The 19100-nt window shown below is 48.3% G+C and overlaps 1 protein-coding gene across 2 annotated transcripts in view; it reads left to right on the forward strand.

The window, feature by feature from the left end:
- The first annotated feature begins 5351 nt into the window (after positions 1–5351).
- ALPK3 (alpha kinase 3) overlaps positions 5352–19100 on the forward strand; it is a 44740-nt gene continuing 30991 nt past the window's right edge. Inside the window, exons 1-3 of one of the 2 annotated variants that reach the window (XM_036306272.1) lie at positions 5352–5573; positions 10186–10224; positions 13680–13801. In XM_036306272.1, coding sequence (XP_036162165.1) covers positions 5431–5573; positions 10186–10224; positions 13680–13801 — 304 coding nt within the window. In that variant the 5' untranslated portion in view covers positions 5352–5430. The remainder of the gene's footprint in view (positions 5574–10185; positions 10225–13679; positions 13802–19100) is intronic. The other variant, XM_036306273.1, reaches the window with a different exon arrangement.

The raw sequence follows: 19100 nt of genomic DNA on the forward strand, positions 1-19100 counted from the left end.
TCTGCGCCTCGTCACCCCAAGGAGGGCCCTGCACATCACATTTGCTTGTGACAAGAGCACAGGCAGTGTCGCTATAACCTTGGATTCCCATCGGGATTTAACTTGCCATTTGAAGACCGTGCTTTTGAGGGGAGGGGGGCGTCCGTCCCAGAGGCGGCTGCCTAGCCCTCGCAGGCATGGTGCCCTCAGGGTCCAATACCTTTTGATCTTTTTTTCTTCAAGGTGTTTTTAATGGCCGTGCTATCATTTTTATCAGAAAAGGCTTGCCATAAGCAGCACTTATCTGCACATTAGCTGGAGTGCTCTCCTGATGAAGTTAAACAGATAAACTCCCTGCCCTCATAGAAACTACAATTTAACACATGCCGAGGCTTGACAAATGACTAGTATTTATTTTCCAACTGCTTTATCTCTGTAAAACGCTATGCAGAGTGACTATAAAGCTCGTTGAGTGTGTAGAGAGAACTGTTCCCTTCACTTATGTAAACAGTCTGGGTTTTGAAAACGTAACAACATGTGTGGCTCAGCAAGTCCAACACACTTTGCCTTCCCGAAGCCGGAGGACCCTCCCCCATCCCGCCTGCCCTTTCACCGCGGCGTATTCAGCACTGAGCACACCTTATTTTACTCATTTTAAAAATGTTTGTGTGTTTTGAAAAATTAATACATATACATGGTAAGACATTCAAACAATACAAAAGAGTATACGATGGGAAAAAAGTAAGCTTCTCAATGGAGGTCAGCTTTCAGTTCCCTATTCCGTCTCCGGAGTTAATTGCTGTTATCTATATCTTGTGTATCCTTTCTGAGCAATTCGATGAATTCACAACTTTATAAATATGTATATTTATATATCTATTTTTAATACAAATGGTAGCATTCTACACGAAGTGTTCTGAAGCTTGCTTTTTTCAGTTATATAATGGAGATTGTTCCACATTCATCCTGTGGGTCAGTCTAATATTTTAAAGTTCCTTGCATTCAGTAGTGGCTCAAAGAGTGTTTGAGTAAGTGAATGAATGAATGAATGAATGAATGAATGAATGAATGAAAAAATCAGATTTTCTCAGGGTCTGATCTGAGCAAGACAGGATCTTCTAGATCGGGGTGGGCAAACTTTTTGACTCGAGGGCCACAATGGGTTCTTAAACTGGACCAGAGGGCCGGAACAAAAGCATGGATGGAGTTTTTGTGTGAACTAATATGAATTCAAAGTAAACATCATTACATAAAAGGGTACGGTCTTTTTTTTTTTTTTTAGTTTTATTCATTTCTCCGCCCGCGGGTCGTAGTTTGCCCACGGCTGTTCTAGATTCTAGAACATTCCCTCTCCAGGCCCCCCCCCTCCCCCCCTCCCCATCTTCTCTAAGTGAATCAGGTCATGTTGACCTTTTCTATCATCTGACAGCAGCCTTAGGAACTAGGGGGCATGGGCCCCAGGTCCCAAGTATGGGATTTCTTTGAGGTCCTTATTTAAAATTGCTTTTTCCTTTGGGAAATGATATAGAATTATTAGAAGAAGTAAAAAACAACCATGCACATTTATAATCTCATCTCACCTTTGCAGTCGTTTTTATTTTGTATATCACCTTTCAATCCTTGTTCAGTTAATAGCTAAATTTAAGGCATAATTATGATGTCAGTGGTTAACAGAACATTTCTACAATGACAAACATTTTTTTTACATTCATCCTCTTATTTAGCCTCATGAGAATCCTCTGAGACAAATGCTGCTTTTATTCTTTTGGAGGTTCAGAGTGGTTGAGTGATTTCCCTAAAGCCACAGAGCGAGGAAAGGGGCAGAGCTGGGATTAACTCAGGTGTGAATGAATTCCATTTTCTGCACTGCCCTGGATTTTGTACCCTGCTTTTTTACACTTAACATTACATCTGGACATTTCCATGTTTCTCCATAGTCTTTTATTTTTTTTTAAGTATATTTTATTGATTTTTAAAAAATATATATTTTATTGATTTTTTACAGAGAGGAAGAGAGAGGGATAGAGTTAGAAACATCAATGAGAGAGAAACATCGATCAGCTGCCTCCTGCACGCCCCCTACTGGGGATGTGCCCGCAACCAAGGTACATGCCTTGACCGGAATCGAACCTGGGACCCTTCAGTCTGCAGGCCAACGCTCTATCCACTGAGTCAAACCAGTTAGGGCTCTCCATAGTCTTTTAATCACCATATTCAATAATTGTAATAATTTTCAGATCAACGTAATTTATTTACCCACTTCCAGTCCCACTTCATCATGGCAGGGAATGGAGTTGAGCATATAACTTTTTCTGCAGAAGTATTTCCTCGGTATTTATCCCTATTTCTCTTTTTTAAAATTAATTAACTTTTAAAGTACATTTTTATTGATTTCAGAGAGGAAGGGAGAGGGAGAGAGAAACATCAATGATGAGAATCATTGATTGGCTGCCTCCTACATGCCTCCCACTGGGGATCAAACCCACAACCCAGGCATGTGCCCTTGACCGGACTCGAACTCAGGACCCTTCAGTCTGCAGGCTAATGCTCTATCCACTGAGCCAAACCAGCTAGGGCTATTTATTTTTTATTCTTTTTTTTTTTTTTGTGGCGGTTATATATATTTCCTTTTGTTTTTCATATTCCTATTTCTCTTAAATAAACTCACTGGCAGTGTGATAGAATGATGAAATCAGAAGTTAGGTTCCAGTCTGGGCTCTGAAACTAAGTCATTTGATCTCTCTTGGCCTCAGTTCTTGCATCTGTCAAATGGGGAGGGGGGGTGAAATTTTTGGGAACCTAGAGTCTGGCTAGATTTTATCTTCTTGTATATGTTTATGGCAAAATAGGGGACATCTCAAAGGCAAGAACTCTCACTGAATTTCTTTTGTTGTCTTATTTATTGGCCTAGATATATCACCAAATGGACAAGATTCCTCCTACTCTGCCCCTCCCCCAAAGCAGTATCACTTTTAATTTGCACTTATTTATATTTCAATTTGCATTAGATGTGTGCTTCTTCAGATAGAGGTTGAGCTCTTTTATGAACACCTATTTCTTTTGGCTTTTCTCAAGCCTTTCAAGTTTGAACTGTTGATAATTCCCAAACGTCTTCAAATCTCCTGTTACCCAGGTCTCTGTTTAGTAGGGACCTAGGTCCAGATCAAGCATGTCAAACTCATGCCCTGTGGGCCACATGCCTCCTTTATTTGGCCCGTGTTAGCCTTTGAGTTTGACATGCTTGGTCCAGATGATTTCTTGAGCTAGTTCAGTGGGTCATGCCTTGTGGCCTTTTAAAATGCTCTGTTTAAAAAAAAATAACATTTAGTATTTGCAAACGGAATTTTTAGTGCACAAACACGAACACATCAACATGTGTGTAACTGGTTGCATGGAGAATGAAGCAAAAGGGTTTGATAGTGTCATTTAAGTCACTTCTCACCGGGAAAAGCCCCCCATCCTGTGGGTCAGCAGCACCATCTCGTTTCATGGTGGGCATGGTGTTATATATATATCTATACAGATGTAGACAGAGCGTCCAGAATCTACCAGATGTTCTAAAGCTTCATCCCGTAGCCTTTGCCTCTCTTTTCGGTGAAAATGGGGATAGTTGGTTTTGCCTTTGATGAGTGAGGGCGGGGATTAAGCTGGCTTTCACCAACCGGGGCAGCTCCTCTGTTTCTAGGCTCCCCTTTCGACAGCCCAGGGCCCACTGCGCACGCTTCCTGTTTTCCTCTGGGGTTTTCTAGTCCTCGGGTCATTTGCTTGGAGGAGACTCGTTGTGCAGAAATGGACAGGGCTGAATGGCTTTGGTGTCTGAGAAGGAGGGTGGGCTCTGCTTTCTGAGAAGCTCTTTGCCCAAGAAGAAGGCTTCTTGTTTCTACCCTAGACTGGTTCTGAGGAGGGCTTTGAATATGGTTTTTTTAAAAAAATTGATTTTAGAGAGGAAGGGAGAGGGAGAGAGAGAGAAACATTAATGATGAGAGAGAATCATGGACTGGCTGCCTCCTGCACGCCCCCTACTGGGGATGGAGCCTATAACTCCGGCTTGTGCCCTTGACTGGAATCGAACCCGGGACCCTTCAGTCTGCAGGCGGAGGCTCTACCCACTGAGCCAAACCAGCTAGGACTGGATATTTTTTAAAAAAATACATTTTTATTGATTTCAGAGAGGAAGGGAGAGGGAGAGAGAGATAGAAACATCAATGATGAGAATCATGGATCGGCTGCCTCCTGCACGCCCCACACTGGGGATGGAGCCCACAGCCCGGGTATGTGCCCTGACAGGGAATGAACTGTGACCTCCTGGTTCATAGGTCGATGCCCAACCACTGAGCCACGCTGCTGGGGCTGGAGATGACTTTTGAATGGGGAAAAGGAGAGGGAGGACAGGTGGGGGAGTGGGAAGGTGACGGTAAGGACAAGGGTAGAAAGTTGTGGAGAAACGTCCCTCAGAAATTGGCGAATGGGTGCTTTTTCCTGGGCTTTAGGATCAGCCCGTTTCCCGTCAGGTGCTGGGAAATGGAGGCTGAAGGGGTGGGAGCAGGAGGGTCATTGACTCCAGAAGTGTTTGTGGAGCCCTCATCTGTGCTGGGTAATGGAGGGAAGACACATGCGGCCTCCCCGGGGGCCCAGGGCGCTGGCAGCGGGGCGGCCTTGTCCAAGGGCTGGACCCACAGCCCCGCGCCCATCCCGCCCGCTCCCCGCTCTCCTGGCCTCTGGCCTCGCACCCTCCACGCAGCTCCTCGGAACCTCGGCACCTTCCGCTCGCCCAGGCCCGGAGCCCGCGCCTCCACGTCTGCTGGCCCGCAGCGGGGCGGAAGGCGGCGCCCGCCGGGGTCTCCAGAGCGCGCCCCTGCCCCGACGCCGGACGGCCCCGCGGTGGACGCCGCGCACGTCGGACGTCGCTGAGGGAGCCGACCCGCCGGGGTCGCGAGAGAGAGCGCGCCCCTGCCCCGACGCCGGGCGGCCTCGCGCACTTAGGGCGTCGCTGAGGGAGCCGCCGGGGGTCTCCTGAGTGAGAGCGCGCCCCTGCCCCGACGCCGGGCGGCCCCGCGCACATCGGGCGTCGCTGAGGGAGCAGCCGCCGGGGGTCTCCAGAGCGCGCCCCTACTCCGACGCCGGGCGGCCCCGTGCACGTCGGGCGTCGCTGAGGGAGCAGCCGCGGGGGGGGGGAGGTCTCCTGAGAGAGAGCGCGCCCCTGCCCCGACGCCGGGCGGCCCCGCGGTGGACGCCGCGCACGTCGGGAGCCGCTGAGGGAGCAGCCGCCGTGGCCCCTCAGGCCCGGCCCGCGCCCCCGCGCCTCAGGGCCGCCGGGGGAGGGACAGCGGCAGGTGACGGCCGCCGGGGCTATAAATAGGGGCGCGCGTCAGCCGCGGGCGGAGCGGGCGGCGCTGGGCCGGAGGGCGAGGGCGCGCGGGGCCAGGCGGGCGGCGGCGGTGGGGCAGCAGCATGGGCTCGCGGAGGGCCCCCAGCCGGGCCTGGGGCGCGGGCGGACGGGCCTGGGCCCGGGGCGACCGCGAGGACGACGGCCCCGTGTGGACGCCCAGCCCCACCAGCCGCAGTTACCTGCTGGGCGTGCGGCCGGAGACCAGGTGAGCGGCACCCCGGGGGCCGGCGGGCGGTGCGGGAGGGGTGAGGTGGGGGGCACAGAGGCCGCGGCCAGGCCCTGGGTGGGGCCCCGGGCCCCTGGAGGCCCGAGCCTGGGGGCAGGGCCGGGCCTCAGTGGCCTTCACGTCCCTTCACGTCTCCTCAGGCCCCTCAGTCCGTGGGCCTCACGCCTCTCGCTGCTCGAGGCTCCAGAGGAGAAAGGGCTTTCTTGGGGCGATTTCACAGGGGTCCTAAGGCGCCCTTATCGCCCCTGCCTGACTCCCGCCCGTGGCCCCCCGCGCCCCACACTGGCTGCTCGGGCCTGGGATTCCACAGTGAGAGATAAGGAAGCCCGAGCGCCTGAAATTCCTCGGGCTGGAGGGAGTGGAGCGGACACCAGGTGGTGGTGGGGGGGGGGGGGGTCGGGAGCAGGGGTAGCTCTTAGCTGGGGCGGGGGTCACCGGGAGGAAGGAAACCGAAGCCAGTGAGGTTCTTCCTATGGGCTCAGGGTTCTCCTCTCCCCAGGATCTTTGTGGGGGCTCGTGAGGTGAGGGGGTGAGCTGGGATGCCGGCTGGCCCTGTCTGAAGATTGCCTGCCCCGTTTGGGGGAGCGGGATGCTAAGGGAGGGGCCGGACCGCTGTGCCCTTTACTCCTTAGGAGTCACAGGGGTGTGGGTGCTTTAACAGTGGTTCTCAACCTTCTGGCCCTTTAAATACAGTTCCTCATGTTGTGACCCAACCATAAAATTATTTTCGTTGCTACTTCATAACTGTCATGTTGCTACTGTTATCAATCGTCATGTAAATATCTGATATGCAGGATGGTCTTAGGCGACCCCTGTGAAAGGGTCGTTCCACCGCCAAAGGGGTCGCGACCCACAGGTTGAGAACCGCTGTTTTAGGACCTGTGTTATCCCAGGTAGAGAGAGACAGGTAGGCAGTGGAGAAGCAGGCGGGCCGCAGAGGCCGGCAGACACACAGGGACATGTGCATTGCCATGGAGATGACCCTTCCTGACCCCTCTGGGCAGCTCAGTTTCCCTCCCAATGGGGAGCATATTTTCCAGAGGGAATTGTGAAGGTTGGCCCCAGAACTTGGCTTGTGGGCGTGCAGAAAACAGCCACTCGGAGAAGCTGCCTGGTCACCTACCTCCCTCTGTCCTCAGTTCCTAAAACAGCACCAAAATAGGCACCAAGGACATTTAGGAAAAGTCCCAGGCACTTCCTCGTGAATTGGCTGAGTTCTGTTGACCTTGGAGTTGGAAAAGTTCAAATGTAACCGGAACCTGTTTCTGCATAAAAACTCGTCAAATGGTATCACATGTCTGGGGCAGGGCCGAGGGCTTGTGTTAGTGACTGAGTCAGACTGGACACGGCCCCTGGCTGCCAGGGAAGAATGCCCCTTGCTCCTAACTCCCGGCTCTACGGAAAAACTGGCATTCCAGTCTGCGGGGACGCCGACTGCCTTGTGGGAGCCTCACACTTGTCTCACACTTGTCACAGTGACTTATCTGAGCTTGGCCTCCCATGTCTGGCCTTTGTCAATACCCATGGAACAAGTAGGAGAGAGAAGCAGGGCCTTTCTTGGAGACAGCAGCACTGGAGGGAGGGGGAAAAAGGTGGTTTCAAAACCAGGCGGGAGGCGAGGGGGGCAGGGGTCTGCGCTGTTAGGGAAAAGGCTGGAGAGTGGACATCGTGCTCACTATCCAGCTGCCCCAACAAGCAGGAGTCTTGGCCCAGGTCTAGAACTTGTCTCCCAGTACACACCTCCCCTCCCCGCACCCCATGGCCCTGGAAAGGTTTCTAGTCCATAGAAGCTCAAGGGTATTTCTAATGTCCCCTGGGGTCAGAGATCCAACATATAAACAGTCCCACCAAACTGTAGGCCCAGCCTCCTAGGGAGTCCAGCCTCTGGAACTTCAGCCCTATAGGCAGGTGGGGCTAGAGTAGGTTAGGAAACTACCGTTGGCTGGATGTAATCACAGCTACCTCATTTCTGAGGGACACTCAGAAGTCCCAGAAGTCCTTGCCCCCTCGTTTCAACCAAGTGAGCTCGGAGGAGCAGCAGAACCTATGATGTTTGCTACAGACGACTTTGTAACACCTGTTTTGCTTAGGTCAGGCAAGTTGTCTAGGGCTTTCAGGTCAGGACTTCCCAAGGGCCTTTTATGGCCCCAAATATCTGAAAGCCAGAAGGATGGGAGGCCTCCAGCTTCCATGGCCAGGCCTGGTTCTCTCCAGGCCCAATTCTATCTTTATGAAGAGACATATCCTTCCTGAGCCCCGAGTTTCCATTCTTTAAAATTAAAGTGACATTAAGAACTGTTTTAGGCCTTTCTGCCCCAACACTTGATGTCTCTGATTCTGACCCCTCAGAGCCAGTAAATGGGGAGTTCCCTGCCTGTGAGAGCCCCTAGCCTCATTCTGGCCCAGTCAGCAGGGCAGTCATATCTTCCACCTTCTGAAGACACGGTGCCTCCATCGCCCAGGATTCCTCCTGATCTGGCTGACATCTCTGGGTGGGGCCTAGAAAAAGGACAATGGGGCGAGGGAGCAGAGACTCCTAACCAGCCCTGGAGAGAGAACCGGGGAGGGTCACTCTCCCAGCTCAGTGCCTTGCCCACTTGCAGGTGGAAGCTGTGGAACCTGTCATTTTTCTCTGTAATTTAGCTGATTCTCTCCCTCTACTCCTCAGGGAAGAAATCCAGACCCAACAAAGGAGAAATCTCTCGATTCTGAGGAGAAAGGCAAAGGAAGTTGATGGTCAGGAAAGGATGGAGTTGGCCAGTGCCTTGGAACCATGGGAGGTTCCTCCCACGCTGTCTCGAGAGGATTTTTAAAGCTCTGAGCAAAGACAGCTGCATTCTTGCTTTCTTCTTCCCATCTTTTCTGGAGCAGCAATTCGTTCTGGGAGGCAGGACCCTTCCTGTTTGAAAGATGCACTTCCCTTCCTTCCTTCCCTCCTCTTCCCTTTTTCTGTTTCTTTCTTCCATGAAACAGTTGTTGAATACCCACCGTATGCCTAGCACTGTGCTAGGGGCTGTAGAAACCACAAAAAGATCTAGGTTTGAAGACTGGGTGGGAAGGATTTAGTTGAGCAGAAGGAAAGAGGAAGGGCTTTCTAAGCATGGAGGACAAAAATGAGGGCTCAGAGTCCAGTAATGGATGTGTCATGCTAGTTAGGAGCAGGCCTGGTTACAGTAGAACCTGACTAAGTGTTGGAAAGCAGAGAACCATGGCTGTAGCGGGAGTGTGAGTAGATCAGGGAGGGCCTTAAGTGCCCAGCCAAGGAGTAGAGACTCAATATAATATATGGTGGGGGGACTGTAGCATTTTTTTTTCTGAGGAGGGGTGTGGTATGAGGGGTGAAGGAGAAGTGGGTTGAGGTGGTCATCAGATGTGGAGCCATGAGGGTCTAGATCAGAGCACAATAGCTAGAGTAGAGAGGGAGAAAGAAGGGCCAAGAAGTGTTGATTGACTGGACCTGGGGGTAAGAAGGGGTGAGAGGAGCCCAGAATGGCCAGGGTTAGAGCTCTGGAGTTTGGGGGAGTGCTGGTGGTATCCACAAACCCACTGGAGGGAAAGCCAGGTTTTTTGGATGGAGAGGATGAGTTTGGTTTTTTGGTTATAAAGAGATACAGCCTGTCAGTGGAGCTTTCTTGTAGTGAAAGATGTACACTGCGAGTGCCACTGAGCAGGCTGGGCTGCTGACAATGGAGGGAGAGCTATTCCCATGGTAGGGACAGCTGCAAGAGTGAGTAGATGGGCTGGCCCCTGAGGTCTCCCGAAGAGCAGTGGAAGATGGTGGTCCTAGACTTCACTAGAGATATTTGTGTTAGGAAAGAGGAGGGAGAGGTAAAAGTTGGCTCATATCTAGTGGGCTGGAGCTCTACTATGGGGCAACCCTAGGTGGGTCCTCCTCACCCGCCAGTGGCCTACACAGCCCCTAGCTAGTGCCTACTCTCAGCTGCCCCGCGGCAGAGGGATGATCAAGGCTCTAGGCATAATGGGCCTTGTGCTGGTCTGACTGAACTGGGTGCCTCCTGGCTCCTGCTGAATTAACTGCTTTGTTTTTTTCCCTCTTTACTGTCCCAGCTGGTTTGCCTTGTGTGGCCTCTTTAACCGAACTTTAACACATTAATGGGTGTTCTCCAAGCCACCTGAATCCTTCCCAGCCTATTAGGGGATTTCCAGGAATGGGGGCTTTTTTTCCCCTCAAAAGGCTGAGGGTTGAAGCAGGAGCTGCCCCCAGGCTGCTATGCTGTGGGCTGGAGAAGCGTGCCAGGCAGCTCTAAGCCCTTTCTTGGGGGCAGTAACTGAAGTGCCTGGGACACACCTTTCTCAAAGCACAGCCCTAATGGGCTTTCTTTCTGCCTAAGCCCTAACCATTTCCCCGGACTCTGCTGCATTTAATGAGCTCTTGGTTTCAGATAGACTGGTGTCCGATGGTGAGGCCACTTGCTAACCGGAACAGGCCAACTAAGACAGCTGGTCCCTTTTAATAGAAAGGCCTCTGGGCCCTAGATGATGGCTGGTTAATACTTTGCAGACTGTTGGTTTTGCCTCCTCCTCTCCTTGCTTTTTTGGCCTAATGATTCCATTTGCTGTTTTTGCTTAGCTTATCAAGCAGCCGGTTGTCTCTCCCCAGCTCTGGAAGGTAAATGCACATTGCATTACATTTCTCTGACTGCCTTTTTTCTTGGGTATGGACACTGAGGGGCCCTTGGGTGATTGCTTGTGCACTACTAACCAGACTGCATGGAATGAGGGGAGGGCTGGAGGGTGGGTGGTGTAGGATGTGAGAGGTACTCGCGTGAGCATGGGTCTCACAGGCCACACATGATGCTTGCATGGACCATTTGAAAGGGGTGCAGGGACTCAGAAGTAGGCATGGGTTCTGAGATGCCTGCACTATATCTCTGTGCACTCGGGAGAGGCATCACGGAACCAGAACAGGGAGCCACCAGTCATGTGACCCACTTCTTCATCCTAGGTTTTCATGGTTTTTGTAACCACATATCTAGGTTTGACACTTCATTGTCTATCTTCTAACCATGGCTATTGCCTTATATATTTTTTTCCTTCAGTCACTTAAGGCCTCCTACCACCTCTCATTCTGAATTTCCCTTTCCTTTGGCTCCTCTCTACCCCTGCAGACTATGAACTCTGTGAGGTCAGGAGACACCATGTTAGTGTATTCCTGCGTTAGCTCGTTCTCTGAATCTGCTGCAGAGCCAGGGCAGGGCCTGAACAGGCCGCAGATGGGGTTTGCCCATTGAATGACTGCCTCCTGAGCTGGGGACAGCTCTTTACCCCTGACTATTACAATCAGAGTTGGGAGCATTTCTGGACTATTCCCACCACTTGGACCTCATCCCAGACTGGTAGATTGGGGGAGAGTTTGCTATAATTTCTTTAAACAGAGAAGGATTTCTAAGTAGCTAACTGGTCTCAATAGCTAATAATGTCTACAGATGTGATTAGTACCTACCATGTAGGTTTCCTTTGATGGGGAGAACAGTGAGGAACCTGGTTCTGGATGGAAGAAAGGTTATTACAACTCGTTCAAAGTGGAGCATGGTCACTGCTGAAAGAGACCATCATGAAAGTTCATTTAAAGCAGGGTAAAATAACCATACCTAAGGTCAAAGTTAGGTTCCTTTGAACATTATGTAAACCACTGATTCTGGTGTTCTCTAGAGCAGCGGTCGCCAACCAGTGGTCTGTGGACCACTGGTGGGCTGTGAGGTCTGAAAGATTGGCAGCTGCTGCTCTAGGGAACACATGATTAGGCTGTGATAGCTGTATGAAGTCACAGAGTTGGAAGGACTTAGAGGTGTCAGGGTGGGAACAGACCACTTCCAGATGTGTGGACTTCCTGGCTTTCCAGGGGACTGGAAGCACACTGACTCCATCCCATGTCAGAGTGGTTAGGAAGATGGGGACAGAGAGCATGTGACCTTCAGTGGAACATGACAGTGTCTGCAGTTATTGTCTGACATGCATCCAGACCCACTCCCCTGGAGGGCCTCATCCAGGCATGCCCTTCAGCAGTTCCTATGATTTTCCAATTTAAACATATTTTTTATAATATAGCTTAGTACCTAGTGTGGAAAGTTTGAGGAGATGTGTTTTTTTCCCCTTCAAAAAAAGTAATAACACAAATGACTACCTGTTGTTGAATATTTAGCATGAGCGCTTGTCTCTGCAAATTTTCTTGAAGCTTGATTTCCATGTTTTCTTTCTTACCCAATAGTTGAAATTATTTTCTTAGACTTGCTCAAGCAGCTTCGTCCTAAGAGCCTAAGCTGAATATTACATCCAGGCTCATGTTCATGAGTAAGGTAGGATTCAAACTAAGCATGGAGGACATAATTAGGAATGTTTTGAATTAGTTGCAAAATCATAGAAATCTGATTGCTTTTGGCATGGCAGTTTCTGTTGGTTGGGATTTAGTATTCCCCAAAGTCAGAGATTGCTGTTAGTACAAGAACAGCAAGAAACATTTTCAGATGTTATATTTCCTGAGTGTCAGGGAGTTGATAGTCTAGGTCCTGATGGACCCTCTGTTTCTGAGTGGATTAAAGGGAAAGGAAAAGACACTGACAGAGGAGTTGTAGGTGAGAATGTTGCAGGGAGTGTCTAACTGTGACTTCACTCAAGTGTTCAGTTACGTGAGAGGCCAGGATCCGCTTTCTTGGTAGTCTGTGGGGGTGGACTCCTGTCCTCCCTGAAGGCCTGAGCATCTGCATTCCTGTAGAGACGCCATGGCTGCACCCATCAGTCTAGAAGTTTTACTTGATTTTAGATACTCTTCTTGGGATGCAGTCTTTCTCCTCAAACTCAAGTCCAGAATGATCTCCATGGAAAGGACAAATAGAATGTGGAAGGTGTAGGGTTGTAGTTCTTGTTTGCTTGTTCCCACAGACTCTCACCCCGCCCGCTCCTGCTGGAGAGATAACAGGGAGACACACACTGCCTGTGGGTGACCACCCCCTCCTCCGAGGCACAGAGAAAGGCAGCTTTGAATGATTTGTCTTTTTCATCACAGTTCTTACTGCTTCTCTTCACTTTACCCCTCACAGTCCTCCCTGCTGCTCATAATAGGGTGTGTGAATTTGGATGGGGAGGAAGGCTGGGCACAGCTTGTGCACCATACAACCTGGCTATGTGGTTACGCTTCACGCCTTGAGTCTCTGCTGGCCCATGAAAAGGTCTGGCATGGTGGTTTGCTTCCTGTGCCCAGGAAGGAGAGGACTGTAAATGCTAAACAGTGTTGGTGAGTCTGTGCTGGACGCAGTGAGCCCACAAATGCCTCTGAATTCTGGGAGTTGGATTGTCACAGGGAACTAAAAGTCCTCTTTGTAGTTTGGCAATCCTGCTGGTTGGTCTTGGAGCTGCCAGCCATGTGTTCACTTGAGCATGTGGTCTCCAGGTATGGAACAGGGGGCCATGGCTGGCTTCCCATGACAGGTCCATAGCCCTGTTTAGGGTCAGAATTCATTTAAGTCTCTCTTTTCCAATACCCCTAGGAACCTGGGTCTAGACCCCCTGGCATTGGCTGGCTTATATTTTGTCTGCTATGAGTCTGTGCTTGCAAATGCAGGCTTTTTTTTTTTTTTTTTTTTTTTTTCCCCTGAGCCCAAGCTTTAGAATAGGCTCCTGAGCTCCTAGGACCTATGGATCCTTGAGAGTTGGCCAGCTTTTCCCTCTCTGGCATGAGTGGAGGCTCTGCTATGCTGGGGTCTCCCTCTCTGAGGCTGGGTCTATACATGCACGAGCTTCCTCGGAGCCGAAAGGTGGAGGGTGAAGCAAGGCCCCTAATGAGGATGGGGTGGGACGCCAGGCTCTGGCATGCTCAGGAATCTGGCCTGTGTTCAGAAGGCTTCCTATTGTAATGGGTCTGGGTCAGGATTCCATTTAGCCCTTGGTCCCATGGCTGTCCCCACCTGACTAAGAGGCCTAGGCTTCCTTGAAGAAAGACTTAGTCAAGTGCTTGCCATGGCCCCAGGATGACAGATGGAAATGGTAAGATTTAAGCTGCCCTGGACAACGCCAGGCTGTGGGATATTGGGGGGAAGGCAGCTCTGAATAGTTCTTTGCCTTTCCTAGGAGCACCTTCTGCTCCATCATTGCTCAGCTAACAGAGGAGACCCAGCCAGTATTCGAGACCACTCTCAAGTCCCAAGCTGTGTCCAAGGACAGCGACGTCAGGTTCACCTGCATCATCACAGGTAATGAGGCCATCCCCAGGCAGGGCCCAAGGGGGCTGTGGGGCGGACATGGAGGGGGATTGGCGTGTGCACAAAACTATGCACGTTGACATTTGTTTTCTTAGTTTTCTCACCAGTTTAATCACCTTATGTCGGCTGGGGTCCCTTTCACCTCCCATTCTGGAGCCATATATACACTCTGCCCTTCTTCAAAACCCGTCTTCAATAAAGGTTCCTCACCTTCAAGCATATACATACACGACTGATGAATCTTAATTCTAAGGGAAGAGACAATTCAGTTGAAAGAAGTTTTTGAAACCATCTCTCCCCCAAAATCCCTGTTTTACAGTTGAGTAGTTTGAGGCTTGGGAGTCCCAAGCCTAGAGACTAATGTACAATGATTCTGACTGCAGACCTTGGAGACAGACTGCCTGGCTTGGAATGCTGGTTTGCCCCCTTTTCAGTTATGTGATACTGAGTAGGTTACATAACCTCTCACTGTCTCATCTGCAAAGTGGGGAATGATAATAGTATGAACTTTATAGTGTTATTATGAAACGAAATGCATTAATACCTGCAAAGCATTTGGAATAGTATCAGGCGTGCAGTAAGTACCATGTAAGTGTTAGAATAGAAGGCCATTGTTATTTGCATTTCACTGAGCTCCCTGGTAGAATTTGAAGCAACAGGTTGGTAAAATAGGAAGCAAAGTGATGTTCCTTAGAAGGGGAGGGTAGAGGAGTGAGAGTACTGGAAAGTTGGACCAGGCATTGCCCCTCCTCAGACCTCTCAATAGAGTCTCCCACTGTACCAAGCTGACCCACTTCAGGTCCTGCAGGACTCACCAATAGATGCCTACCCTTCCCAGCTGTGCAGGCAGCAGTTCAAGGGTTCTAGGTCAAGGTTCCCTCCACAAGCATGTATTTTATTATTTAATTTTTAAAATTTTTACTGTTAAAAGTATTACATATGTCCCGTTTTTTCTCCCATTGACCCCTTATAGCCTGTCCGCACCTCCCGCCCCAGGCCTTTATCCCCCTGTTGTCTGTGTCCATATGCATACAAGTTCTTTGGCTGACCTTTTCCCACCCACCTTTGCCTTCCCTCTGAGATTCTATAATCTGTTTTGGCATGGCAGTTTCCTCTAGAAACTGTTGGTTGGGATTTAGTATTCCCCAAAGTCAGAAATTGCTGTTAGTACAAGAACAGCAAGAAACGTTTTCAGATGTTTTATTTCCTTCTATGTCTCTGGATCTATTTTGTTCAACAGTTTATTTTGTTCATTAGGTTGCACATGTGAGTGCAATCATGTGATACTTGTCTTTCTCTGACTGGCTTATTTCACTTAGCATAATACTCTCCAGGTCCCTCCATGATTTCTCAAAGGGTAAGAGATCCTTCTTTTTTATTGCACAAGCACATATTTTATATCAAGGGCATTGGTAGTTTCCAGCTGTGATATGTCCTGATTCTGGGGGACTTGTCTGCTCTAGCCAGCTAAACCACTTCTCTGGGATTGGTTTCCCCTGGGCAGGTCTCACCCTTACCTAGAACCTCTGAGCTCCAGTTTGAGAACACTGCCTATTCCAAGGGACACAGAGATGTGCCTGCTTCCCTTACCTTTGTACAGCATAACACATTTTGCAATGTTTATCTGTTTCCATAGTCATTGAATTCTTACAAAACCCAGTGAAGTAAGTGCTATTATTTTACACAGAAGGAAACTAGAATAGTTGAGGTGATTTGCCAGAGCCTACAAAGCTGGTAAGGAGGAGATAAGCTATTGCTCTGCGGCTCCTGAAGCTGTTTGCTTATGCCCGCTTCTCCTATCCTACTGTGGCACTGTTAAATGTGGCTCTCTCACAACTCCAGGCTTTTGCATATGATATTTTCCCTATATAGAAAATCCTTAATCCTTCTTTTTGAAGAAAATTACATTTTATTTTATTTTACCAAAGCAAAACAACACATGCACATTGTTTAATACTTCAAATTATACTAACAGGCATATTATCAAAATATAGTAGTTCACCCCTTCCACCAAACTTATCTTCTTAGAAGCAACTGTATTCAGCTTTTAGCTTCTTCTTCTGGTGTGCATACATTTCCATAAGACTAAGTAATATGTGAACACTGCTGACTTCTGAGTCTTCAAGTTTAGATGCTATCTCATCTTCCTTTTATGGTAGATGGGGAATTAGCTCTCTTTACCATAATTTTCTCTGCTCCCCCTTACTTATTTTCTCAATATAGTTACAATTTTTGTTTAAATCAATATTTACTGTTTGCCTTATTATGCCTATGCAATATTATTCATAATTAATGTTGTAGTATACTATGATTGTATTTCTTATTTTTCCTAAAGTTAGTACTTTCTTTAGTTTTTCACTTAATTAGTTTTTGGTACCTATTACTATTTCTTTTACACTTTTTAATAGCCTTTAAAAAATTGATTTTAGAGAGTATAGAAGCGGGGGAGGGAGAGAGACAGACAGACAGACAGACATTGATGTGGATCGGTTGCCTCCTACATGTGCCCCAACTGGGGATTGCACCCATAACCTAGGTATGTGTCCTGACTGGGAATTGAACCGGCAACTGTCCAGTGCATGGGACAACGCTCCAACCAACTGAGCAACCCAGCCAGGCCCTAATAGCCTCTTAATATAATTTTCTGCTAAGTCATTGCCCTCAGTACTCTGTCAGTTACTTCCTTGGAGACATCTCTCTTGCAGATCTCTATTCTTCGGTCTGAACTGGTGGCCTCTTAGGTCTGATCCACTGGTGGCCTATTAGGCCTGGTCCACAGCTATTCTCCTGGGTCTTCCCTTTGCCTTTATCCTGGGTTGACTCAGTTTCCTGGGTCTCACATCTTCCTTTTTTGTTTGACTTACTGTATGGCTTTATTGAACCACATCCTTCAGCAGGTCCTAAAGATGGTACAATAGCAGGAGGCATTGTGATGACAGATCTCAACCTATCTTTCCTGTGATTCATTCTGCACCAATATGATTTAGTTGCTTTCTATGTCCGGTGCATGATTGACATCCTAGGATCTCACTTCACTGTCATCCTGTAGATTCCCTTTATTTCTCTCCTGTAAAGGATTTCCTGTATTCCAGGGTTTTCTTTCTTGATTTACATTTTTGTTTTGGTAGCGTCCTAGGAGGAGTATATAGGAAGTAGATGTTAGACAACTTATATCTTAAAATGTCTTTTTCTTTACTTTACTCTTGATAGAGAGTTTGGCTGGGTATAGAAGTTGAAATTGAAAATAATTTCCCTTTAGAATTTTGACGAGATTTTTCCATTGCCTTCTTGCTCCTAATGTTGCTGTTTGGAGCAGGAGGAGAGTTTGGTTCCTAATCTTTTGCATGAGACCATTCTCCCCCCGCAACCCCTACCCCCCTATGGAAGCTTGTAAGAATGTTCTGCTATTTCATAATGATGTATTTGATATGGGTCTCTTTTCATCCTGGGGCATGCTTGGGCACTTTCAACCTGGAAACTGAATGCCTTCAGTTCTGAGAAACTTGAGATTATGTTGATGTTGAGTCTTCCTCCTGTCATGTGGACATTTACTACCAAGGACTCATTCTCTTCTTTTCTGGACCTTTTTTCCCCCTTTCCATCTGGTTATCTTTCTGCTCTACTTTTGGGACATTTCCTCAGTGTTATCTTTCAACTCTTCTAATGTTTTTTAATTTCTAAGATGTCTTTGTAAACCTTTTGACTGTAAATCCTTGTTTCCTGCATGGGCCCCAACCGGTGGCAGAGAGTAAACCCACAACTCCGGTATGTGTCCTTGCCTGGGAATCGAACCCAAGACCCTTCAGTGCACAGGCCATCATTCTAACCACTAACCATTTCAGCCGTCCAGGGCTTAAATCCTTTTCTATAGCATCCTGTTCTTTTCATGAATGTAATATCTTCTCTTTATTCTCTGAGACTACTAATGATAGTTTTCTAAGAGTTTCCTTCTCCATGTATAGCTTGTGTTTCTTCCAGTTGGCTTTTTAAAAATTTGTTTGGATCCATAATCATCTATTTACAGGCTTTCCTTAGATATCTAGGAGATGACTGGCTGGTAATGATTAAGAGTGGGAGACTAAAAAGTTGTTTGGAAGTTCTTAGCAAGTAGGAGGGGGCTGAAAACTTGGGTCTTCTCTGTAGGGTGATTTGGGGGCCACTGTTGGTAACTGCCACTGTGTCTTTAGTCCTTTCCTCCTGGACCAGCAAGATTCCTCAGTTTGTAGTCTCCAGTATCTTGTCTAAAGGGTAAAAGTTTTATGGGAAACACACAGATTAAAGGGTTGGGTGGGCTCTCTGTATAAAGCATTTATTTTATATGTATGATTATTATATTTTTTCCATTTTCCACCGAATAGTCATGCCCTCCGTGGCTTATCCTCAGGGATAAGTTTTATCTTTCTAGTTATAAATCTCACCCTTGGCCATGGTGGGGAAGGAGCTGTCACCTAGTGGTACAGAGTGGATAAAGGGATCCAGAGATCTGATAGTTGAATTTCAAGTAACTTCTTACCTTTCCAGCTCCTCCTGTAGCCCCAGTCTTAAAGGCACCTGTGGCCAGTTCTTATGCCCTTTGGGGGTTTTCTAGTGTAGGAAGGGTGATTGTCAGTTTTTCTCATGCTGGACTGGGTCAGACGGCCTTAGGTCTGCTAAGCAGTTTCTCCTTGTCCGTCTGCTTTCCAACTTCCAGTGTTGTTGCTCCTAATATTCTCCTTGCCTGTTCTCCCCTTACTTGTGGTTTTATATCGTTAAGAAAAAATCGCTTTAGTGTAGTCTTAGTGGTTTGGGGGAGAGAGTGAAAATAGATGATCTGCCTATTTGGCCTTTTTACCTAAAAGCCTACTACTTCTTTGCCTGGCAAATTCCTTCTCATCTTTTAAGGCCCAGCTCAAATGGCTCATCTCCAGGGGGTCATCTTTAGTATTTGCATTTAAAGCTCTTGCTCTCTCCTCAGTGGCACAGTTTGTTTACACATCTCTTTCTTCAACAAGACTGTGAGATCTGTGAGGTTAGAGCACACGCCTGACACATTGTGCCTCTTGGGAGCTGGCACAAAAAAGGTGCTCAGTATATATTTGCCCACTGACCATGCTGTGAACAATATCCGTATCTTTTCCACTTTCCATGTTGCCTATACATTTCAGTTGCAGCTTCGGTGCCTTGGCAGTAGCACCTGTTGTGGGGGCCTCTGACCACTTGAGAGGTGCAGGCCTCAGGGATGGCTTTCCCTTCTCTCCTTTTGTCCTTCTGTCCTTTGTAGCCATGGACTCTGAGAGCAACGTAGAGAGCC

The sequence above is a fragment of the Myotis myotis genome, unplaced genomic scaffold, assembly GCF_014108235.1.
Source record: "Myotis myotis isolate mMyoMyo1 unplaced genomic scaffold, mMyoMyo1.p scaffold_m19_p_40, whole genome shotgun sequence".
NCBI lineage: Eukaryota > Metazoa > Chordata > Mammalia > Chiroptera > Vespertilionidae > Myotis > Myotis myotis.